Consider the following 25,587-nt stretch of genomic DNA (forward strand, 5'->3'; position numbering starts at 1 on the left):
ACCAAACAAAGCCTTCGTCACTATTTAATTTTATTGATGTGTGAGAAATTACAAAGTCAAAGTAAGAAGAATACATAAATACAAGAGGCAGTTTACATTAGCAGAATTTATATTTCGGATAATCAGGCACATGTTGATTGTAACTCGATCAAGTCCCACACGTCAGAATGGTTAGTGGAAATGGAATAATACTACCAATTTGTGTTTATTATATTACTTTAAATTACGTCAATCGAATAACTTAGGAAGTATGATCAAACTACTATATTTTGACAACGATGGAATGCTTCTTCATGCATGTTCCTTGCAATTATAGTACCCTTGCTCTCAAATTCAATATAGAAAAAGGGGCATGAAGAGAGTTATTATTTTTTCACGAGACACAAGTCTTGATGAGTCTGAGGAATTATGTGTTGGTAAATACACGATACGTCGAAACCTTTATCTGTAAATGACATGTATGTATGAATTATAAGTTAAGTTCACCAACTTAGGAAATTTTTTAGTAGATACGTTCTTCAAGTTCGTCTTACACGATTTGCGTAGAAATTATGCGTAGGCATTAATTTGCATTAATTTACACTAATAATAGGGAGTTGTCTTGCCTAGTGGCACAACTATTTTGCACGAATGAATGAGAAGCCTGCTAAGTTTTAGAACTTATTAGGAGACAATAAAACTCCAATCTTCGACGCTCCATATGGTTGGATAGACCGCAATTGCTCTTAGTATTCGGTTTTTAGCCTTTAGGGCCCTGATTTATAAAAGATTAAGACCAAATCAATTAATCATAAATCTATTGTATTATTAGTTCTATGTAGACTAGTTCACAAACATATGTTGCTCTATTAGACGATTACACTAAAAGAACCTAAGAAATAATAAGAAGACAATTTTCTCTATGTTAGTTGGCCTATTACTCATTTTACTGATTATAGAAGCAAAACCAAAATTAGCTAAATTTATTTTAATTCGGCAAACTTTCTTTTACATTATTGCTTGCTTATTATGAAGTTAATGGTTGTCCATAACTTTGAGTATTTCAACAAATAGCTCCAAATTTCCAATTAAAGTTGTTTGATGTGAGCTGTATGTATAGACAGTGGTTGTGAAATTACTGTATGTAATGGAAATGGATAGCTGAGTTTGGCATAACCTCAGACACTTAAACTTGCCAAAAACTAGCACAACAAACAAATGCGATTGCTTTTGTAACACCAACAAGATTTCGTCGTGAATGGTACATTTTTGTACGAATGGAGTATAAGATATCGAAATTTAGGGAACATGTAAAACATTATGGAAACAAGAGAAAATTAGAAGAGGAGATAAAACAAATATAATCCTTCCACAATCAATGTAACCATGGAGACATGCTAATGTTTCTGAAACCTGCCATTTTACGCCTCAGCTCGTTGTCACCTAAACTATATAACTCCTTTCGTTATCTCTTCAATCGCTATGTGTTAGTGTTACATCCTACATTGATGTACACAGTTTCGACTCCCTTGATGATATGCAGGAACGCGATTAGAACATTACCCTTTAGTCCATACTGTAATAGTTACATCTCACTTTCAGTGAAATGAAAACGACTAGCCATATAATTTTGTGCAATACATAACACTAACAAATTTGAGTGGACTAATTATTTAACATGGAGAATCGAGTAGAAACCTACAATACATTGTCCAAAATTAGCTACTCAACTTGATCGATTTGCAACACTAATTTCTGCTACTCAACTTGATCATCAAATTTGACAGTAAAATAACTATTGCACCTAAATATCACGTTGCCAACTAATACTCTAACATGAGTTTCAACCCAGCTAATGCCTGCCTATATATCTTTAATTAGTCTTTAGTATTGAGTAATAATTAACTAAATTCCTAATCATTTTCAAACATCGAATTCATTTCATTATCAAGTCCTTAGTATTGTGCAATTAGTTGTTTAAAAAAATTGTTCATCGATCATACATTAAGGAACCAGATAAGCCTTAACACGCCCTATTAGAAAAGTTGTTCAATAAATTAGAACTCGATTGAGAATAAACATGGGTTGGGTCAAAAAACTTAAATCATATCATGTAAACACTCTCCCCATGTAACTATTAAAGACTCTTCCAATCTCTTAATAATTTCATTTAATTAATCAATTAATTACAAAGAGCATTTCAAACACTGAGAAGTTTAAATTGAAATAATTAAAATTTCAGGAGAAAAATGTTTTAGGGGAGGACCTTTCAAAATTGTCCCTTTCTTGTGAAAAGGCAGCCACTAGTCCACCAGCTAGCACTATATATAGTGACAAGAAAATGAGAAATTGTAGGGTGTGTAGTGTCTCAATTTTGCAATTGCCACTTCTCTCCTCTTTTAAGTATCCCTTCACTCGTCCTTTTTTTCCCCTTTCCTCTCTACGACATATAACAACTAGCTCTTCTTATACTACTTCACTCTACTCATCTCTATCACAAAATCAACTAGAGATCCCTAAGTAGAAGGTGGAAATATTTGTATCAAGGGTCGGTGTGTGTAAGAGAGCGCGAGGGGGGAACTAAAGACCACGAGATATATATATATATATATATTTATATATAAGAAAATATACGTAATATATATACTGGGAATTCAACTTTTTTTATATATATATATCTTTCTCAGGATGCGATAGGAAAGATTGATTGGCTAATTCTGTTAATTAAGGTGTAAGAACAGAATCACATACATTATTATTATTATTATTATTATTATTATTATTATTATTATTATTATTATTATTATTATTATTATCATCATCATAACGTATTAACAATCACGTTATAATTTTGAAACTCTAATTTTTTAAGGGAAGAATTAGCTCGTTCTTATCAACCGAAGCTAGTTCGCTTTCTTTATTACTAGTCCTTAAGGCACCAACGTAACATCAACACATATATTTTATATTAGTGCATATTTCAAACTAGTATTTGTTCGTCTTTAAGCAAGCACTTGGCACCCTGGAAACTATCACTCCTAACCATAGCCAACCTATGGAAAGCCACAAGCAAAACGCCTCTCAAGCTTCTCTTCTTCCCTACCACCACTCGCCGCAATCTTCCCGGCTCAAAATCTCCGAGGTTAGTACTATGTCATAATGTTGCAAACATATGTATATTATTTGTTACAAAAATTGTATGATCTCACTGTTATATTATTATTGTATAAACAGGTGGTAATTGAGGTGAGACAACTCTACAACATAGCCTTCCCATTAATGTTAAGCAGTCTACTAACCTACGGCAAGTCAGCCATTTCAATGGCCTTCATGGGGCATCTAGGCAAGGAGGCTTTAGCCGGTGGTGCGCTCGCTATCGGCTTTGCAAACATCACCGGCTACTCGATCCTCTCCGGGTTAGCCATGGGCATGGACGCCATCTCCTCCCAAGCCTACGGTGCCAAACAATGGACTCTAATGGGTCATACTCTTCAACGTACAATTGTGATCTTATGCCTTTGTTGCCTTCCAATCTCATTTCTTTGGCTCAATCTTAAGCCTATCCTCGTCTTACTCGGTCAAGACCCGGCTATCAGCTCTGTCGCCGCCACCTACCTCGCTTACTGCCTCCCTGACTTGTTCTTCATGGCTTTGATCAACCCTATAAAAATCTATCTTCGTTCACAAAAGGTGACACGTCCTCTTGTGGTTAGCGCGGGAATAGCTTTGTCATTTCACTTTCCTGTGAACTATGTCATGGTTAGCTACCTAGGCCTCGGAATTCGAGGGGTGGCCATTTCCACGGCAATCATGGACCTCAACATACTATTAGTCATGGTGGTTTATATCATGATTAGTGGGACCCACAAGAAGACTTGGCAAGGTTGGTCTTTTGAATGTTTCTATGGTTGGTCTACTATTCTTTCTTTAGCTATTCCAAATTGTATTTCGGTATGTTTGGAATGGTGGTGGTACGAACTCATGATTGTTATGTCCGGTTTACTGCCTAATGCCGCGGATGCTGTTGCCACCATGGGGCTACTAATCCAAGCCACGTCGCTTATCTACATTTTCCCGTCTTCTCTTAGCCTCGCGGTGTCTACTAGGGTTGGTAACGAGCTTGGTGCTGGCCAACCAAATAAGGCAAGGACCTCATCTAATATATCATTATGTTGTGCAATTTTTACTAGTGTACTTGCCTTGGCCTTTTCTGTGACAATGAGGAACTTTTGGGGAAGGGCATTTACGTCCGACGAGGCGGTCATTGCTCTCACCGCGGCCGCCATGCCGATCTTGGGGTTGTGTGAGCTTGGAAACTGCCCACAAACAACCATGTGTGGGGTGCTCCGGGGTAGTGCTAGGCCTAAGCTTGGAGCTAATATCAATTTAGGGTCATTTTATGGAGTTGGGCTTCCTGTTGCTATTGCATTGAGCTTTTTCATGAAGATGGGCCTATTGGGCCTTTGGGTAGGCCTGCTTGCAGCCCAGGTAGCCTGCTCACTTTTCATGGCGATCATGTTGGTAAGAACTGATTGGGCCTGTGAAGCCCAACGGGCCAAAGAACTCACTGGTGGTTCCAATTTTGAAGAATCAAACGAAAAAGAAGAAAATGATGATCTTGAATCACAATTCTTGAAGAAAGAAAATGATGAAGATGTTCAAGCGCCATTGATGATTAAAAATGAAACTATCCAATAATATTTTTGGTTTTCCTTTTTTTTTTTTTTTTTTTTTTTTGGGGTACATAATTTAGTAGTAGTTAAAGAGAAAAAGGTTTTTGTGAGCTGGATAATTTGGCCTTGTGCCTAGTTTCGGCATTTTTGGATTCTTTGAGTTTTATTATTTTTGGGAGGGGGTACCAAAAAAGATATATGTACATATTGATTAATGGAGATACCATCTTTCTATATTGTCAAGTTTTTCTATGTTTATGCACACTCTCCTTACTTGCTAGGCAAAGAAGATAAAATGGAAAAGTGATCATATAATAGTGCAACAATGTGATGCATAATTATCATTATTTCACCAACTATTATAGGCTTATATGTATTACTCATAAATGAGGTGATGGATGTACTTCACCCAACCTTTATTTGTTCTATAATAAAACGGACAAATTTTTGTGATTTAAAAAAGGCATGTTTCCTATCTTCTAAACACTTTGAATTTTAGCTGTCTAATTCTTTAAGGGTTATTAACGCAGTCTCTTGTGTAGTTAATTATCAAGCCTGTAATAGACAAGACAATATATCATTTCAAACTATGTTATATAACGTGGTTTCCTAATTGAAACATAAAGAATAAACACATAATGATCGAATAGATGGATTAACATGTGCATCTAGTGTATGTATTGAAGTATTGTGTGATGTCAAATTTCTCAAACTTAGTGAGGTTGGTATTTAAACATTTCAAAATGTATATCTTAATTTCTGTTTTACATAATATACAAGATACTTTAAAAAACTTTTTATTAATGTCTATGTTTCATCTATGATTCTATGCTCTATAGTTTGTACCACCGTACCCCTTTAATTTTGCACATAGAATTTTAAGTGATGATCAACTATTCTCCATATTAAAAATATTTATAATGGACATATGCACACCAATATTATTTGTAGTACTAAAGGAAATTTTATAATTTGAGTTGGTTGAGAAATCGATGAGAACTTGGCAAAATGTTCTTATCTTTACATTGCAAGTTGATGGGTCAAGCCTTTTTTAGCCTCTAATTTATTGTATACTTTTTCGAATTGTTAGGAGCAATATATTGACTTTAATGAGCTCCGTTTAACAACTAAACTTTTTTCTTTTAACTTATTTACTTCTTTTTTTGAAGGGGGTAACTAGTTATTTTCCAATCTTTCCAAATTTTAAGCTAGTTGAAGTGTGAAATAATTTTGAGCTAGTTGAGTACTGAACGCATTCCTGATTAGACAAACCCGATCGATCAATCAATAATATGTTACTTTACATTAAAATGTACTCAATAAGAGTTCTTGATTTATTTGGACAAGTTATCTATTTGCTTTAAATAAGCTAAGCTAAATATAATGTGTACTGGTTTTGTCAACATTCTCAGGCATCTACGACTTATTACGCGCTTTGCCTTTTTAGATTCTAATTTTAGTGGCAGAAATTTGATAACCCACAGAAAAGTTACACACCTCACATTCTGCGTAAACTTTCATATTACTCCGTACTACTACTATATTCGATCTCGGATCCAAGACTCCCCCAATGTACACTATCATCCTTCGCACTTACTATATATAATTGTACTTTCTTATTATCGAATTCTATGTTGATTGGTTCTCTATCAATAAGTTAGCTACGACATTTCACTCATTTGATGCCTCTTTTCAATCTAGTTATCATTAACATACTAATTCTTATAACACCATTTATATGGCATTATTGATCTTGCACGGAAGAGGTTTCGTCATATGTGAAATATGTTATGCTTACATTATTAGAGTTTGAAGTTATCATTTTGCTAAACATCAATTGTTTAGTTCAACTAGTAAATACTATGTATTGTCGCCAAACCACTTATTTTAGAAAGTATTCTTACGGATAGCTTTTAAAATTTTGACCTACTTAGTGCTCATATTCTCTTCCTTAGCTTTTCTTAGTTGAATGCAAATTGATTGAATAGGAAACTACCTAATATTCTGTGCTTTTCTAATTTGAATGCAGAATGATTGAACAAGAAGCTTCCTTAGCTTAAAATTCCATATTTACAAAGAATTAAAAGATAAGCATAACTTTTAGTTTATGCTGGCATCCATTACTCGTAGTGCCCCAAAATCCAATATGTTCATACAATCATACCAATGTATGTTATGTAACTATCAAGAATTGTGTATATATATATAGCCGGGAACTAGGCTCGGGTAACCATAATCACATAAAAATATACACGTTACACGAATTAGTAGTCACATACACACGTATAATCCAGAAACAAGAAAAAAAAAAAAAAAGAGCCATGTCAAAAATGATTTTTCTCAATACATATGGTATCAACCTCTCAAGAAAATCCTCTCTTACAAGAAAAACTAGCCAAATAAGCAACTCTAAGTTTGCTACACAAAAATCCAACGTCGTCAACAAGTCCAAAACCTATCAAGCTAACATGCAAGAAATGAAACGAGTTTTCGAAACGTATGATAGCAACAAAGATGGAAAGATCTCCAAGGAGGAATTCAAGGCCATGTTAAGGGCCATCAACGGCAAGGGAATCACAGTCAATTCAGACGTGGAGGCCGCCAAAGCGTTCCAAGTGGCTGATAAGGATGGAGATGGGTTCATCGACTTCAAAGAGTTCATGGAGTTGCATAATAATAAGGTGAATTCTCACTACTAGAAAACACCTTAATTGCGACGGAAAAATTTCGTCGTAAACTATGTAAATTCCGTCGTAAAGTTGGTTTACGACGGAATTCCGTCGTAAATGGTTGTCGGAAAACCCTTTGTAGGAAAATGGCCATTTTACGACGGAAATTCCGTCGTAAACCAACTTTACGACGGAATTTACGACGGAAATAATATCGTCGGACTTGGAATTGGCCTTTGATGAAGTTCCGTCGCAAATTTGCGATGGAAAGAGTTCCCTCGCAAAATATAATTTGCGACGAAATATTTCGTCGTAATTTACATATTTGCGACGGAATTTTCCCTCGCAAATTATAATTTGCGACGGAATTTTCCCTTGCAAAATATGATTTGCGACGGAATTTTCCCTCGCAAATTATAATTTACGACGGAATTTTCCGTCGCAATGTATATTTGTACGATGAATAATTCCGTCATAAATCATATTTTGCAAGGGAAAATTCCGTCGCAAATTATAATTTGCGAGGGAAAATTCCGTCGCAAATATGTAAATTACGACGAAATATTCCGTCGCAAATATGTAAATTACGACGAAATATTCCGTCGCAAATTGTATTTCCAGCCCAAAACAAATTTTTGTATTTTTCTGCATTTTCAAACCTGAATTTTTTTAATGGTAAATCGACAAAAAAATAAATAAATATTGAGTCCTAAAATTGTTGTTTTTAAAAAATTAATTACCGACCTACGAAATTAGGGTTATGTACATATATATATAATAATTATGTCCTAGTACAAAAGATAGTCCACATTTTGGTATCTATACCAAACAAAAGCTAGGTTAGAGTGATTCTATGCTAGACTAAAGCTAAGCTACGCAATCGCCTGGAAACCCTGGCCTGCTCCACCACCACCCGGGTCGTTCCTAGGGTCTCGATGCTGAGGATGAATGGTGGAACATGAGTCGTTGTTGTTGAGACGACTCATCATCTCATCGAAACTCTCCTTGTATCTCCTCTCCATTTCATCCATTCGGGCTTCCATTTGAGTTTGAAGAGTTTGCACCCTGTGTTCCATCTGGTCTTGCATTTGAGAAATGACAGACGGCGTGTATTGCTGTGAAGAACGGGAACCTCGACCCTGTTTGCCATAGTAGAACTCTGCACTTTGGCCAAGTCCCTTCACACGCCCCTTCTTATTGCGCCCACCCACCGACTCCCAGTACAACTCATTGAGACTCTTCTGAATCCCCTGACTCATTGTTTCTTCGAGCTTCTTCTGGTAGGTGTCCTACAAAATATTGAAGATAAAATAAAATATTGTTAAAAAAACAACCAACAATATGGAGTTATATCGCATACTTTTAGGTGCCTAAGGATAGAAATTAAGAAAATTAAGCACATATGTCAATTTTCAACCCTCACTCATCCAAAATCATCCAAATTTGGCCTATATGGCTAAAACCATGCTTATTTTCTAAGTTTTCAAGCAAATGTAAGGTTTCTTTCTTCTAACATTCCAATATCAATTTCTTTTAAGTGCCTAAGGATAGAGATTAAGAGAAATAAGCACATATGTCAATTTTCAAACCCTCACTCCTCCAAAATCATCTAAATTTGGCCTATATGGCTAAAACCATGCCTATTTTCTAAGTTTTCAAGAAAATGGACTCGTTCTTTCTTCTAACATTCCAATATCAATTGCTTTTAAGTGCCTAAGGATAGAAATTGAGAGAAATAAGCACATATGTCAATTTTCAACCCTCACTCCTCCAAAATCATCCAAATTTGGCCTATATGGCTAAAACCATGCCTATTTTCTAAGTTTTCAAGCAAATGGACTCGTTCTTTCTTCTAACATTCCAATATCAATTTCTTTTAAGTTCCTAAGGATAGAAATTAAGAGAAATAAGCACAATTGTCAATTTTCAACCCTCACTCCTCCAAAATCATCCAAATTTGGCCTATATGGCTAAAACCATGCCTATTTTCTAAGTTTTCAAGCAAATGGACTCGTTCTTTCTTCTAACATTCCAATATCAATTGATTTTAAGTGCCTAAGGATAGAAATTAAGAGAAATAAGCACATATGTCAATTTTCAACCCTCACTCCTCCAAAATCATCCAAATTTGGCCTATATGGCTAAAACCATGCCTATTTTCTAAGTTTTCAAACAAATGGACTCGTTCTTTCTTCTAACATTCCAATATCAATTTCTTTTAAGTGCCTAAGGATAGAAATTAAGAGAAATAAGCACATATGTCAATGTTCGACCCTAACTCATCCAAAATAAGCATATATTGAGTTCTACTTTGCTAATTTGCCATATTTCAACTCATATAATAAGTGTTTACCGCAATCCTTTTTGCTTTGTTGTTGGCAGCCACTTGGCCTTTACCAGGCACTTCCTTGAAGTGTGTCTTCAAGAATAGATCATGGGCATTTGGTAATTGGCCTTGGTTTTTTGCAACCTTTATATGTACATGCAGAAAATCAATGAAAACATGTTAGCCCACCAAAATTCATTAATAGATAAATGACATAATTGTTACTGGACATATTGTAGTAACCTTACCATCTTTTTAGCATGTTGTACAGATGACATTGAACCTTGAAAGTGGGTCGGTTCAACGACATTTTCCATGGATCCGCCTCTTCGGTTCTTCTTGTTTTGTTCCGACCGCTTCTGATATTTTGGATCGGTGGCAACAATTTTCATCATGCCTTCGTGGACATCCTTATTAAGCCATATTGGTTTGCGACCATTTAGTCTGTGTGTGATGTTGTAGAACGTGTCACGTAGGCGATTTGCAAACTTTTCTTCGAAAGTGTCCTTCACTTGGTTGTTTAACTCAGGTGCCCACTTGAATTTTTTCTGCAAATCAAGAAAATGTCTTTATTACAAAATTCAACTCCATCAATATAATTTATAAAACATGTATTATGTTAGGTTAAAGTTATCATACGTTGAACAAGTTCCAAAAGTGCTCTCTCGAATCTTCATCAACCTCTCCATAATTCCTCCAAGGCTGAACATAGTAGCCGATTAGCGAGTCGGAGAGAACATTCTTCACCGGCCTATCATCAAACCTATAATAAAGGATAGACATTCATGTAAGTAGATAATCAACAAAAAGTGAACAAAACATGGTTAAAGTAATACAAATTCACTTTATCAAAGTAAATACGAATTTAAGGATATTTCATTATACAAAGACATATGCACCAAAGTGTGGAAGGGTCCAACTCTAGCAAGTCATTAGGATGCGGGTCCTGTAGCTCTTGTTCCTGAAGCTGTTGTTGCTCCTGTTGCCCTTGTACATTTCTGACGATTTCTTGAGAGGCCCCCAAATCATGTGCCTCCGCTTCCTCCATTGACTCATCCTCGTCAACACGTACAACATGAATACAGTCCCCCAAACTGACCATGTGGAGCAAATCCATCCGTACATAGGCCAAGTCGAACATTACGAGGTTCAGAGGCAAACTCAGGAAAGCAACTATCTAGGTGTTTCCACGCTTCACTATCGCTAGGGTGTGCCATTGTGCCTTGAACTCGAGGATTTTTAGCATGCCATGTCATTTCCTCAGAAATGTTTTTAGTTGCAAAAAGCCTTTGCAACCTAGGTCTGATAGGGAAATAAAATAGAACATTCAAAGGCACTAAGCTACCTTTAGAAGTCTTCTTGTATCGGTCGCTGCCACACACCCTACATGTAGATAATTGAGCATCATCTTTCCAAAACAACATACATCCTTTCGGGCATGCATGAATCTTTTCATGGGGCATCTCTAACCCCTTAACAATTTTCTTGACCTCATAGAATGTCTCGGCCATGTGGTTGTTGTTAGGAATCGCTTCATTAACCAAAGAAGCAAATCCATCAACACATCTGTGCGGCAAATTATACTCACACTTTAGGCTAGTGATTCTAGAAGCCATCTCTAACACAGACAACGAACTCCCTTCGTACAACGGTTGTTCAGAAGCCCTTAACAAATCAAAAAATGGCTTGGCTTGTGCATTAGGCTCCTCCTCTAATGAAACAGGTGGCTCTTCGGAATGGCCTTGATCTTGAGACTGACCAAAGGCATCCAAAACCATTTCACGATATTCATTTGACTCCCTTCTACGAGTTCCTGGAAACCCTTCCCCATGACACATCCACTCGTAGTAATTAGGTAAAAAACCGCTGCGATACAAATGAAGTTTGACCGTATCTGGATCCCAGAGACGTTTGTTTTTGCATTTAAAACATGGACACCTAACTTCATTCGGGTTGCTACTCTCGGGATGATCTTCCACATATTTAAGGAATTCATCTACCCCCTTCAAGAACTCAGGATTAATAGAATTCCCAACCTTCCTTTCGTACATCCAGCTACGTTCTTTTCGTTTCATGATTACATGTTCTACACAACTAACACATATGCCATTAATCACATTAGTCATAAAGCACAATATATATTCATTGTAGATCAAACTGTTATGGAAATGCAAATGAGAAGAGAAATGATTTCCAAGGGTCCTTATCACTCCAACCTAACCCATCCTTGTACGTTCAATCTCACTAGTGAATGTATGCCAGAATTTCAATTCTATGGAAAATCCGGCAGCATCTCCCTACAGTTCCCCAAGTACACAATATAGGCGATTAGAAACACCTATATATGTACCTAGAGAACATTGTAGAGAAATGACAAGCAAGGATCTTCCTTAGAATTAAAACAAAGGAATACATTCACCACCTAAGTGAGAATAAACGTACAAGGACAGTCCCAACCGGGGACTATTCAAGACATACTCCTAATATGTATGCCTTGAACGAGTATCTAGGCATATGATTATGCAAATGATTTTTAAAAAAAATATATATACTTAACTAACATACAAAAAATTATACAAATATATCATAATTAAACTTAACATAAACAAACATATCATAAAACCTTAACATTAATATAAACAAATCAAACCAAACAAAACCAAACTAAACTAACATATCATAATATTAAATATAGTAACATGCATTATAAAAAAATTATACTTAAGTAAGAAACATTATATTAAACTAAACAAAACTAAACTAGATTATAATGAACTAAAGTAATCTAACATACATCATATTAAACAAAACAAACAAAACGTACCTAAAGTTTCATAATATTAAACTAATCTAATATACTTTAGTAAAACTAAACTAAATTAAACCACATTATATTAAAATAAACTAAACTAAAGTTTCATAATATTAAACTAATCTAATATACTTTAGTAAAACTAAACTAAATTAAACCACATTATATTAAAATAAACTAAACTAAAGTTTCATAATATTAAACTAATCTAATATACTTTAGTAAAACTAAACTAAATTAAACCACATTAAAAAGTAAACTAAACTAAACTAACATACGTACACAAAAAAAAAGTAACTAAACTAAACTAAAACACATTATATTAGGGTTTGTAATGTGACTAACCTTTAGATCTGCACTTGTTTTTGACAAATTGTACAAATCCTACATACAAAATATTTTTAAAAAATAATTAAATTAAATAAATAAGGGTTTATTATTAAAAAAAAATTAAAAAAAAAAATAGGGAAAGGACAACTTACCAACTGCTTCAGCCACGGCGAGGGAAGGGAGGAGGCCGGAGGCTGCGGTGGTCAAGAGAGGCTGCGGTTGTGGTGTCAAGGAAGGCTGCAGATTTGAATGTGTTGTAAAAAAAACCGAATAAAAAAAAACAACAAAAAACAAAAACAACTTAACTAGACGCGGCGCCGGCAACAACCAGAAGCGTCAACGGAGGGTCGCCGGAAAACGGAGGCTCGACCTCTTTCTCTTTCTCCTTTTCGTCCTGTTTCGCTTTCTCCTTTTCGTCCTCTTTCTCCTTTTCGTCCTCCTTTCGTTTTGGTCTTCGTCGGCGGCAGATTGGTGAAGACCGGCGCCGAAATCGGGACGGCCGGCGACAGATGCCCCTTTTTCTCTTTCCCTCTCTCTTTCTCTCTCCTTCTCTTTCTTCTGTTTCCAATTCGATTTTTTAGGTTTAGTCCAATTTGGGTATTTTTTAAAAAACGTATAATCTTACGACGAAATTTTTTTCCCTAGTAATTTTCATTTTACGACGGAATATTCCGTCGCAAACATATTTTCGACGAAATATTCCGTCGTAAAAAGAAAATTACGAGGGAAAAAAATTCCGTCGCAAGATTACTACGGAATTTTCGTCGTAGATAAAATCCGTCGTAATTTTTGAATTTTGCGACGGAAAAACCGTCCGTCGGAAGTAAACCGTCACTATTTTGCCTATTTCTAGTAGTGTCTAAGGATATAGAGAGCGCGTTTCGGATTTTCGATTCTGATGGTGATGGCAAGATAAGTGCTAAGGAGTTGATGGAAGTGTTAAGGAGGATGGGGCAAATGTATAGCTTAGAGTCTTGTAAGAAAATGATTAAGGAGGTTGATAATGATGGTGATGGCTTCATTAATTTAGCTGAATTTACCACCATGATGACTACCACTTTGAAGTTTAGTACTTGGTTTTCTTAACGTACTACTACATGATAATAAGTTAAGCCGGTATGTTATTTTCAAGTTTTTTTGATATAGTAGTTTTTTTGTTACGTACTACTTTATGATAATAAGTTGTAAAATTTCAATGGTGAATTTTTTCTTTAAATTATGGTGGATATATATAAATAATGTTCTGTACATAATATTACCATGTTATTTATTAATATTACAGATGTTCTTCAAATATACGAAAAAAACATAAAGCTGGATATTCTTTACAAAACAGTTGTATGTCCTTTACAAAACAACTACATGTTCTTTCCACGTTTTTTTACTGTACCAACCATTATAAAGACGCTTGTACCGTAAAAATTTCAAAACGATATACGTACTAAAAAGGATCGGGAGTCATCACTATAATTTTTAAAAATACTTAAACACGAGGTATATACGGAGTATATTTTGTTCCATTGAATATATTCTAGATGCACATACTTTGAATAAATATAAAATATAAAATGTTATTCATCTAGCATATGAACTATATTTGATGGTGAATTACAACAAAATTAAAAGTGACACATACTAATATTAAGGATCGGATTAAGTTGAACAAGGCTATTTTCACAGGATAATTCAGCCAAAATCTTAACTAATTGCAACATGTGGCTGCTAATCGATTAGCGCATCATAATGCCGACAGGAGGAGCCACTGTAACCACTGTTGCCCTCTTCCTCTCCATGTTAGCCTCCCAACCTGCAGAAGTTCCAACAATATAAGATATAACAGTCATTCAATTAGAATTGTTAGGATATGGAATCCGAAACCTCATTAGAATTACTAATGTAATAAAATGAAAATGGAGTATACAATTACTCGGTATGTATAGAGTATACTACTACAATATAGTACTATGTGCAAAAAAAATAAAAATAAAAAAATACAGTAAATAATAAAGAACGCTCGTTCATAGAAAAACCCTTTGTCTCACCTAACTTCAATTTCCTTTTTCTTAACAATTGTTACCAATTCAAAGTAAATTGAACTAGGTAACACTTTTTTTTTCTTTTTCTTTTATCCTAAATAAAAGTTATTTGAACTTTTTTCTCTTGAAAATTGTGATGTGTGCACTTCATTGCACTTTATATTTCCTAAATTTAACTTATTTAACACAACATAACCTTAATTGCATTGTTTTTGGCTAGTTTCTACTTTACTTGGCTATTAATTATATGTTGAACTTAACTATTTGAGGATAACATAGCAGAGTCATTAATGTTCAAACTGAGCTTCATTGAACGGAGAATGCACCAAGAGGGGATGGGGCTTGCTAATAAACACTTTCGAGTAGCATCGATAGATTTCAAATAAATTTGTTACCTATGCCCATGTCAAAACCACGGTTCTTGAGTTCGCGGTACTCTTGGCAAAGTGCACAAGGTTCACAACAGAAGTGAACCAAACAATCAGCAGAAGGTGACTCATCCAACCCATATTGCCCTCTTAACCTTGACCGATAGAAGCATGAATATAAGCATGCTAAACCCGAGAATCCCATTAGCAACGCGTATATTGTTCCACTTCCTGCACAACCTGCATTCACCAATCCTTGAAAGATTAAAACGCGAAGAATGGAAAAAGGCTAATCAATTAAGCACTTAAGCAGTACATGCAGTACTGCTATACTACTTACCAGGGTCACCCTGATTAACAAGCTCGGCAATTTGGCCAAAGGTGATGCAAGGACAAAAGGCCGTAACCAAGCAGTTGGCAGGGTCATCACAGCAGTGGCATAGTCCGGTAGACCATGGACCCGTCCCATGGACGACGACAGACGAAGCATTATAATGCGATGAATATGGCTGCCCTGCTGCAATATTGTTCATCGGTGCTGCAGGGTATGGTAGTCCTTGTGTTTGTTTTGCAGTACTAGTATTATACGATGATGCATACATTTTTTTTTTTTTTTTTGATTTTGAGCATTATATATGAATTTATACCATGATATATATATATAGATAAATATGATAATTCTATAGTATACCTCTGTAGTTCCTTAGTATAATACTATAATATAGTACTCCGTACTCCATATGAATATTGTTTATCAAGGTAAATTGAGCTGGAAACTGCCTAGAAGTTAGAATTTGTGCCTTTTCATTGCATTTTGCAAGATTTTGTGTGCTCGCAAACGTGTGTGCGCTTAAATTAAGGCTTTGAAATTAGTGTACTTCAAGTTTTGATCTTCCAAGTCTTAACTGTTAAGCTTAAAGGTTACAACTTAAAAATACTTGCATTTTTTGGTGTTGCTGCAATCTTGATCAGTTCACACTCTGTCATCCTATTATATTACTCATAGTTTGTACTCCGTATCTTTTTTTTAAAAACAAGTAAATGATTATATATATCTACGAAAATCTCATTACTTCTTGGTGTAATATACTAATATTGATACAAGGAGAAGGTGTGAAGAAAACAAGGAATATACTGCATATAGAAAGATTATAAGAGAAGCTAAATTTGGTGACAAATTCAATAAAACATATGTAGATTAATATTGTTAATTCAGCTAGTTTATACAAATAATACAATAATACAATCACGGAATCACCCTTTAAAGTACATAAACTACTAAACAATTGATAAAGCTAATGCCTTTATTTAAGGACATTATTTTCTACCTTGAATAGAAATAAGTTATTTTTGACATGTTACAATTAGATTAAACAGTAAGTCCCCAGACCATACATGTTAATACAATAATACAGGCATACGAATTTAAGACATATTTTAACATATTTCATTTCTTCAAATAATTTGAAAATTGGAGAATGCTCGTTCAAGGCTTGGAGCTTCAGAACACTTGTTATAACATCAAATGAGATACATGACATTACTATTGGGATTTCATGAAGATTGAAGAACAATTGTTTTGGGGCCTTTTACCGAAAGTCAAACCATATATGAGCCCATTAATCCAAAATGGGCAGTAGTCCTTTGGACTTGAAATTAGCGCATATAAAATGCAGGCCCATTAACTATGGATCCCGATGGATGAATGAGAAGCACTCATCTGGACACAGCGGCCCATTAAGTTTGACAAACCCATACATGGAGACAAATGAACTGTTTGAGGGTTTGACCAAGTAGTGCTATCTAGGGGTGAGCATAGGTCGGGTACCCGTATCGTTAACACTATCGGTTTGGGTACCCAATAACCAATAACACTAAATATGATATTCATTAATCGAACCGATAAGTTCGGATACCCTAATTTTCGGAACGGTTATCGGGTATCCAATATGCTATCCAATAATGAAAATTTAGACTTTATAATCTCGTTAATATGATATCATTCAACACTAATTAGCAATAATACCACATGATCATGACCAAATTACTTATAATATTGCTAACCATTTAAATTATGAAGTGATTATGAAGTAAAGTAAGAGTTTATATTTTGGATAAATAGATTTAAGTAGGGAAAAAATGAAAAAAATGCTTATCGGATCGGATCGGATAACCGTTAATTTTAAAATGATACCGAATAACCGTACCCGATAACAAATTATCGGATCGGGTACCCGAACCGTTATGTTTATCGGAACGAGTACCCTAAATTTTCGGTTTGGTTACGGTTCGGGTTTTCGGGTTTTCAGGTTTTTGGATAATTATGCTCAGCCCTAGTGTTATCTCGGGATGAGCATGGGACGGGTACCCCTGTTGTTAGTACTAACGGTTCGGGTAACCGATAACCAATATCACTAAAAGTGATATCCATAAACTGAACCGATAAGTTCGGGTACCTGAATTTCGGGTACCCGGATTTTTGGATCAGTTATCGGGTATCCAATAAGATATCTAATAATGATAATTATACTTAATAATGTAGTTATTATGATATCATTTAATACTAACTAATGACAATACCACATGATCTTGACTAAATTATTAATAATATTACTAATCATTGATATTATAAAAGTGATTATGAAGTAAAGTAAGAGTTTAGATTTTGGAAAAATAGATTTAAGTAGGAAAAAGAAAAACAAAAAATTACTTATCGGATCGGATCGGGTAACCGTTAATATTAAATTGATACCCAATAAGCATACTCGATAACAAATTATCGGAACGGGTACCCGAACCGTTATGATTATCTGATCAGATACCCTAATTTTCGGAACAGTTACGAATTGAATTTTCAGGTTTTCGGTTTTTCGGAAAGCTTTATTCAAACCTAGTGCTACCACGGTTCCACGTACCATATATTATAGTAGACACATTTATTTTAGGTTTCTTTTTTTTATTATTTATTTTAATTTTTGAATAGAGTATTTTTTTTTTTACTTATAACTATCAACATATAATTTCTACCATCAATATATCTAAAAATTAATTATAAATAATTAAAAATATTATAATTTTATATTTTAAAAATATTCATTAAAATGATTATATCAAAATCCAAGAAAATTATTTTCTTCCATAATCACTAAAGACGGTCAAACCCAATTATGTGAATAGTACAAAGGTAAAATATGAGCCAATTAACAAAATGGAGGAAATCGTGATGAGTGTGATCACACACTATCAATCTTATCACGATGTACACAAACCATTACTCTAGCCTTTTGGTCTTAACCTCTGGGTGTTAAATAGTAGATGGTAATAAAAGTGCACCCTCTATTAATGCTCTTAAACTCACTCCACCTATTTCTAAATTTACAAATTTCAGTTTTTCATGTTAACCTAATCCATATTCGATACACTATGAAATTGACCAAGAACTCATTTCTTTGTAAGGAAGACAACTTTATCATAGTGGAAGTGTAAAAATCCAAATACTCTGTAGTGAAACAATTATACGAACATAAGAAGATATAGACATGAATTTTGAACATTTACATTTAAGAATTAAAGCAAGCCTAGCTTCTCGTATAACAAAATAATTAGCCTATATTCGTTTCTTCTTATTCAAACTGATGAGGGCTAAGGTTCTATAATACAAAATAATAGTTCTAATCATAAGGTGTGTTTTTTTCACCTTAATTCCAAACTAACAAAGTAATTAGTACTACTCCCTATGTCCCTTATTGTTTGCCCCATTTGACTTTTTACAATCTCTAACATGTGTCTTCAAACGAATACATATTTATTTTTATACGCGTCAAAATTATAAAAACTTAATATTAATAAAATATATTATAAGACGATTTTAACAAGATCTTACATGAATATATTATCACTTATAGATTAATGAGAATTCATGGTCAAAGTTATAAAAGTTTAACCCATATATTTGGTATGGGACAAAAAATAAGAGATGGAGGGATTACGTGTGATTGAAATTGCCTAGGGGTGGGGGGTTGGGGTTTCTTCCATTGGGCTGTGGATTAAGCCAAAGGCCAAATAAGAGAACAGACATGTGAAGTTTCCAGCATCGAGTAAGCCGTTGGACTGTTACACAAGCAAAAAAAATAACACAAATTCCAAGCTTTTATATTCTCACACTAGAATATTACTTAATGATCCAATTACCCACGGTTTTGGTGGGTTTTAATGTGATTGGTTACATGCACTTGGTAAGAACCTTCCTATTTATCTTACCCTCTGATTTTTTTTCAGATTTCACATTGATTTACGAGATCTACATTTATATATTTAGACTTGTTAATTCTCTAATTATCAATCAATCTAAATTCTAAATTAATGAAGTTTAAGAATATGATTTATACTTCACCAATAATTAAAAAATAAGTAGACTGTTATATACAGTTCAAAAAGGAAGAAAAAGAAGTACTCGTAGTGTTAATCAATAGTATACAGAAAACACCAAAATTTGCTTCAAATTTGGGGGACCAAAAAGATGGACAGCAGCCTTAAGCCAAGCCTAAAATACAACTTTCAGGTTTATAATGCCTTTGACTAGTCATCCATCTTAATCCTTTTTTAATTAAGGGGAATCCAGCACGTGGCATTTCCCTATTCGAGTTTCTTAATCCAACTAATGCTTAATCATGTGATTACTCATTTTACTTTACTAACATTATATCCTTTCGGCCGCTACCCTATAGAGTGATCTAATTCAACAATTTAATTCACTACATTACAAAAAGTACTTTAGTTTTAAAGTGTATTCCTATGATGTTTACTTTATTATTGATTTTAAGATAATGGACTGCCTATTTAGCATTGTTTTTAGAATTGGTTAATTATACACTCTTGAGTCTTGACAATCATAATGTGTTCTCAATAATTAATTTTTTAACAAACAATATTCATATTCTTTTAGACTAATCTCATTTTTCTTTGCACTTCATATAAGTTAATATTATAAAATCATTCCAGCCCTTTTTACTATATGCATATATAAATTTGCTCTATTTACTTATTCAAAAGAAAAAATTAAAAATAAAAATAAAAATTGCTCTATTTACCTCACTTTGTAATATAAAGCTCATTCTCCCTTCCAATAGAATACAAAAATGGTTCATTCTCCCTTCCAATTTATATTACAAACCCCTAAATTATGTGCAACACATAAAATTACAAATTATATAAAAGAAAGGGAGTACGAAATTAATTTTAAGTTATGCATCATTCTTTCATTAATTACAACAAAAAGTTGTCACTTATCGAGGTTTACAATAGCACTCTTTGAATATTGTCCTCAATGCCAAGACTATTGCTGGTAAATATTGTAGATGAAGAGCATGACACAATTCTCCACTAGAAGGATAGGCATTAATATCAATATTGGCTTTCCTAATTAGTCTTGGTATGCAAAATAATGCAATATTTATAATCCGTACAAAACAAAACATAAATAAAAAAACTAGGGAGTACAAAAAAATGGATCAAATACAGTAAAATAAAAATAAAATAAAGATGGAAAATTCCAATGAAGAATGGAAGGGGTACAGTAGCAAAAAAAAAAAAAGGACCAATGGGTTAATCACGTGGTGAGTTTGATGAGTCAGTATCGCCAGCTCATATTCTGATTACTTACAAGTCAAAGTTTGGTCAACTCTGCCACTACACAATACAATATGCCAACCCAACTCCTCTTGGGTTAACTGTTACCAGAATACAAAGAAAGAAATCCCAATCAAAATCATAACATCCCTTCTCTTTTTCTCTCTCCTATATTTCCCAGCTAATCACATTTACACCCTTTTTCCTCTTTTGCAACAACAATCCAATTTCCTTTCATAAATGCCCTGATTTCTTTTAATACACTCCTGTTCCTTTCATTTACCCCATTTTTCTTGTTCAAACTCTTACCATTTGACAGCTATACCTTTTAAACCTCGCTTACTCTAATCGACTTTACACATTGGACTATTAACAATCACACATTCAAAATTAGTACGAGTATTCGCCTAGTCAATATAAGAATAGGCAATGATCCACGTACGACTAATACACACCTAATGTTTCAAATGATGGGGTTAGAAGGCATTATGGTCCAATCATGGTTATTAACCTATGATTGTTCTCCTACCCATAAACTCAGGAATTAATACATTGATATTTCTGTACTTGAAAAACCATATGAAAGGGGCCTACAATAGTATTGCAGTACTTGGTGTGCATATAATCACATGTACTAATGTCTCAAACATACTGCCTCTCTATGAATTATGTCATGTTCATCTTTTGGTTTCTTGGTTAATCTATAATAAAAATAATGAATGAAATTCAATTTGAATTCTTGGTATGCTGTGGACCAATTGTTTGGATTCTTGTATGTTGTGGACTGAATACATCCACATAAATTCCCAATCATTTATTTCTCATTTGTAATAATTCAACATTTATCAGTAACACCAATTTCTTTTTTTCTTTTTTTTTTTTTGGGTGGGGGGGGGGGGGGGGCTTCAGATTCAGAAATATGAAAAACTTTGATATAAAAAGAGAACCATTGATGAGAAGAAAAATTTATCCTAAAAGGCTGAGCATCCGGACAAGAAGCAAAGGAGGAACATAGCATCTTCTCTATGAGTCATGAATTCAAGCATGAAACTAGCCATTCAATGCAAAACTTTTATGTCTTACCAAAACATCACATCATGCATGAAGTACATTAACAGTTTTAAAACAACTACCACCATCCGAGTGCGTCGAATGTAAATATATGTTCATTTCACTGTGAACTTATCATGGGGTACTTTTTTTTAAATTCCGTAGAATTTGATCAAAAGAAACTAGTTCAAACCATATGGTCAAAGTTCAATCAAATTAGGAGACTAAACCAAATTAGATCAAAACTCAATAGAATTTAGATCACACCATCTTATTTTAGGAGAAGAGAACATGTCATAAGTTTGTAAAATACGTGGGAGTATTCTTAACTAGTTAGATTCAATTTGAATGATAAAATACGAAGTAACTATACTTTTTAACCCCCTCAAAGCTAGAACCATCCTTGAATCCCTACTCAAGTCCCGTTATTGAACGTTAATACCAACTTCCAAACTCAATAAAACCGCGTGGCACTAGACAAGTCATCCAATTCAAAAGGTGTGTTATCGTTATTTTATCTCTATTAAATTTAGCTTTTACATAATCCTAAGGGCTATATTACACTATTATATCCTTATAGAAAACCTAAATTGAAAATAAAGAAAAGCATTCAAACTTCAAAGGCTCCTACTCTGTCCAGCCTTAAAGCCTGTGATATAAAATACTGAAACCCAAAGAGAGAGAAAGAAAGAGAAGTGGGGTTAAAGGAAGAGGATAAAAACAGAGGGCAATACACTAATATTGGGTCCATCAAAAATATTAATTAACATAGGAAAAAAAAACTAAGTCCTTTTTGTTTGGTTATGCTGTGATGATACTAATAATAACAGGCCCTTATTTTGCTCTCTTGTTTCAGTGCACCAATTCTCTCTCTCTTTCTTTCACTCTCTCATGGCATGTTTAGAGATGTACAACAACTCTCATCCTCCTCATTCTCAGCCTCCTCTTCCTCCAATGAGCCCTAGAATATCTTTCTCTAATGACTTTGTTGAATCTCACAATCACAATCTCAATCACCATCATTTTACAAGATCAGAATTAGCACCACCTGCTTCTTCTGATTTTGAATTCTCTGTTACTAATTCTAATACCCTCACTACTACTGCTGATGAACTCTTCTCTAAAGGCAGGCTCTTGCCCTTCAAAGACAATGGAAACGGTCAGAGGACCTTAAGAGATGAGCTTCTTGTTAATGATGATGATGTTGGCTTCTCTCCTAAGCCTCCTAAGGGTTCTTCTTCTAATAGATGGAAGGGTTTCTTGGGTCTTAGAAAGTCCCACATTGGGTCTAAAAAGCCTGAGAAAATGGATGTTTCTTTTGATTCTGGAAAAAGGTTTTCTTTCTCCCTTGAAGATCCAAATCCTGCCAAATCTCCTCAGGTTTTAACCTTTTACTCTCACTTTTCAGCTTAATTATGTACCTTATCTTATCAAACATAGAAACACTCCCTCTGTCCGGAATTAATAATCACGTTCCGATCCTTTCCTAGCTAGATTTACAGAATTCTGAATGTCTATTTGTTGAAATTTCAGGAAATGGTGAGCAATGAAGTTTCAAGTAGCAGTGATATGGAGATGGGAATTTAATTACAGAGATCAGTTTGGTGTACTGTTCATAGAGGGAAGGTGCAACTTTGACTGTTTTTATCTTTTTTTTTTTTTTTTTTTTTTTTTTTTTTTTTCTATTTACCTTCAATTTTTCAGAGGAGGTTATTATGGAATCTAGAGGATGCTAATATGTGGGTTAGTGGGTTGATTAATCACCTTTTTTGGGGGACTTTCTAGTGTTTTCTGTCCTAGAAACTTGTCCTTTTAGGTGTTTTCATGTACAAAAGGGGAAAAAAAATTGTATGCAGGTTTTTCTCTCTCTCTCTTTCCTTTCTTCCTATTGGTTCGGAACTTCGGATGATTAGATCTGTTCTGCTTGTAGTTGGGTCTTGTAATGTACCTTCATTTCAATCTAATGTACTTGGGTATGTAATCAACAACTAGTTTACCTTTGATTTTCAAACACTACCCCTTCCCCCCTTTGGTGTAATAAACAGACCTTTTGCGGATCGTCATAATAGTCCTAATCACATTGATCATCATTGTTTCGATACTATTGAGTTCGTTTGTGTGCGTTTGTGAATATCTCACTGTGTGTAAAATGATAGTTTTATTTGAATTTCGAGGAAAGAGAGTTAAAAGGGAAATTGATGCAAACGAGATTATGTTTGGTATAAAGGCTAATTAAAGAAGATGGAATTCATAAGACATGGTGACACATGAGGTTGTAAGATATGGATGTCGATGGGTTTGGAAATTTTGATGGCTAATTGATGCAAACGGTTGCTTTTAGGCAGGGAGGTAAATGGGGTTTTGAAAATTAGATGTTGATGGATTAGGCAATTGATGATATACGTAGTAAGTTTGTTTTAGGAATGGATGTAGATGGACAAGATGGGTACAAATAACTGCTAACTAATTGACGTAAAAGGTATTTTGTTTTGGTACGGATGCAAATATATATTTCAGGTATGAATGTAGACGGGTTTCAAACCTAAACTCATTTGCAATAAACCCAGACTTTATACAACCTATTATGAAATGATTAACTAATTTAGTCAAAATTGGTGAATTAACAAGTACACTATTTTGATAAGCCAAAAAAACAAACAGGAAAATAAATGATGAAAAGAGAGGAAATATACTTGGACCCATCACCCTCATTACACAAATTGCACTTGTGATGTAAAATAACGGAAAAATTTCAGTGACATTATTGAGTCTTGTGAAAATGAGTTAAAAGCAAAATCTTGGTTTCGGACAAATTAAAAAGATTTCAATTGACCAGGTGATGGGAATTCAAAAAGAAAGGTTCCAAAAAATCGACATCAAGTCAAAAAATAAAATAAAACCATCAAATCAGAAAAATAACCAAATAATATCAGAGTACATCTTTGCGGAATAACAGAAAAAATAACCAACCCCATATTAATGCAGCCAAAATAAAGTAAATAATGGACCCCAAATTCACTATTTCAACACTCATTTGATTGCTGCCATTTTAAATTGTTGGATCTTTGATCTCAATTTTACAACGTTTAATAATGTATGATTTAGACTTAACGCACATGCACCTTTTAGATTGTGAATTGAGTTTGAAGGAGTACTCTTATCTTCATAAGGCAGATTTACATATACAGTAGTAATATAATAACTGTATGCACTACAGTCTGAGGTGTATAAGACATCTAAAACCCGAGTATGATGGTAACAACTCGTATTTCTATGTTCACCCAAGTGTATAAGTTATTGCTTACTTGCTTATTGACTTGCTCAAACAAGGTGTAGATTACCAATCTTAAAGCTAAATACTGTAGGAGAAGATGCTAATAATAATGATTAAAAAAGGAAACTACCACAGCAAATGTCCCAAAATATAAGCTAACCAAATTCTTCAACTCGAGTTTATAGCACATAAGTCTAATTTAGAAAGATTGATCAAGTTTGTCATATTTAGATTTTGGGTCTAGATCAAATTTGAAAATTCAGTTTTGAGTATAATAGGGGTCAATATTACTAGATCTACATTCAGCAAAGCTGATGGATTTAGTCTAGAAATTTTTATAATTAGTTTAGTCAAATAATACTCAGAAGCATGTTACCCTCATGGTCTCTTGACTTCTTAAGTTTGCTGTCTAAACTGTGCTTGAATGAGATCACACTACTAA

The 25,587-nt window shown here is 34.1% G+C and overlaps 4 protein-coding genes across 6 annotated transcripts; 2 read left to right on the forward strand and 2 right to left on the reverse strand.

Moving 5' to 3' along the window:
• The first annotated feature begins 2,843 nt into the window (after nucleotides 1-2,843).
• On the forward strand, nucleotides 2,844-4,895 carry LOC110718192 (protein DETOXIFICATION 49-like). The gene is made up of 2 exons (XM_021897003.1): nucleotides 2,844-3,121; nucleotides 3,214-4,895. The coding sequence occupies exons 1-2, from the start codon at nucleotides 3,035-3,037 to the stop codon at nucleotides 4,675-4,677; spliced, it is 1,551 nt and encodes a 516-aa protein (XP_021752695.1). The 5' UTR covers nucleotides 2,844-3,034; the 3' UTR covers nucleotides 4,678-4,895.
• A 2,435-nt stretch (nucleotides 4,896-7,330) lies between these two features.
• LOC110717611 (protein PLANT CADMIUM RESISTANCE 7-like) lies at nucleotides 7,331-16,189 on the reverse strand. Of its 3 annotated transcripts, XR_002510761.1 has the most exons (5): nucleotides 15,534-16,189; nucleotides 15,221-15,433; nucleotides 12,942-14,596; nucleotides 12,805-12,843; nucleotides 7,331-8,610 (listed from the first exon to the last, which is right to left on the reverse strand). XR_002510761.1 is itself a non-coding variant. In XM_021896358.1 (3 exons), exons 1-3 carry the CDS (start codon nucleotides 15,793-15,795, stop codon nucleotides 14,520-14,522), a joined length of 552 nt encoding a protein of 183 aa, XP_021752050.1. In that variant the 5' UTR covers nucleotides 15,796-16,189; the 3' UTR covers nucleotides 12,705-14,519. The 3 variants fall into 3 exon arrangements, 1 of the variants encoding a protein (XP_021752050.1); XR_002510760.1 differs by lacking the exon at nucleotides 7,331-8,610 and having other exon boundaries at nucleotides 12,705-12,843; XM_021896358.1 differs by lacking the exon at nucleotides 7,331-8,610 and having other exon boundaries at nucleotides 12,705-14,596.
• LOC110717610 lies at nucleotides 10,370-12,113 on the reverse strand. The gene is made up of 2 exons (XM_021896357.1): nucleotides 10,547-12,113; nucleotides 10,370-10,410 (listed from the first exon to the last, which is right to left on the reverse strand). The coding sequence occupies exon 1, from the start codon at nucleotides 11,771-11,773 to the stop codon at nucleotides 10,709-10,711; it is 1,065 nt and encodes a 354-aa protein (XP_021752049.1). The 5' UTR covers nucleotides 11,774-12,113; the 3' UTR covers nucleotides 10,370-10,410; nucleotides 10,547-10,708.
• A 5,844-nt stretch (nucleotides 16,190-22,033) lies between the features above and the next one.
• On the forward strand, nucleotides 22,034-23,934 carry LOC110717922. The gene is made up of 2 exons (XM_021896718.1): nucleotides 22,034-23,251; nucleotides 23,405-23,934. The coding sequence occupies exons 1-2, from the start codon at nucleotides 22,763-22,765 to the stop codon at nucleotides 23,456-23,458; spliced, it is 543 nt and encodes a 180-aa protein (XP_021752410.1). The 5' UTR covers nucleotides 22,034-22,762; the 3' UTR covers nucleotides 23,459-23,934.
• The last annotated feature ends 1,653 nt before the right edge of the window (nucleotides 23,935-25,587 follow it).

Source organism: Chenopodium quinoa, unplaced genomic scaffold (assembly GCF_001683475.1).
Source record: "Chenopodium quinoa cultivar QQ74 unplaced genomic scaffold, ASM168347v1, whole genome shotgun sequence".
NCBI classification, from domain to species: Eukaryota; Viridiplantae; Streptophyta; class Magnoliopsida; order Caryophyllales; family Amaranthaceae; genus Chenopodium; species Chenopodium quinoa.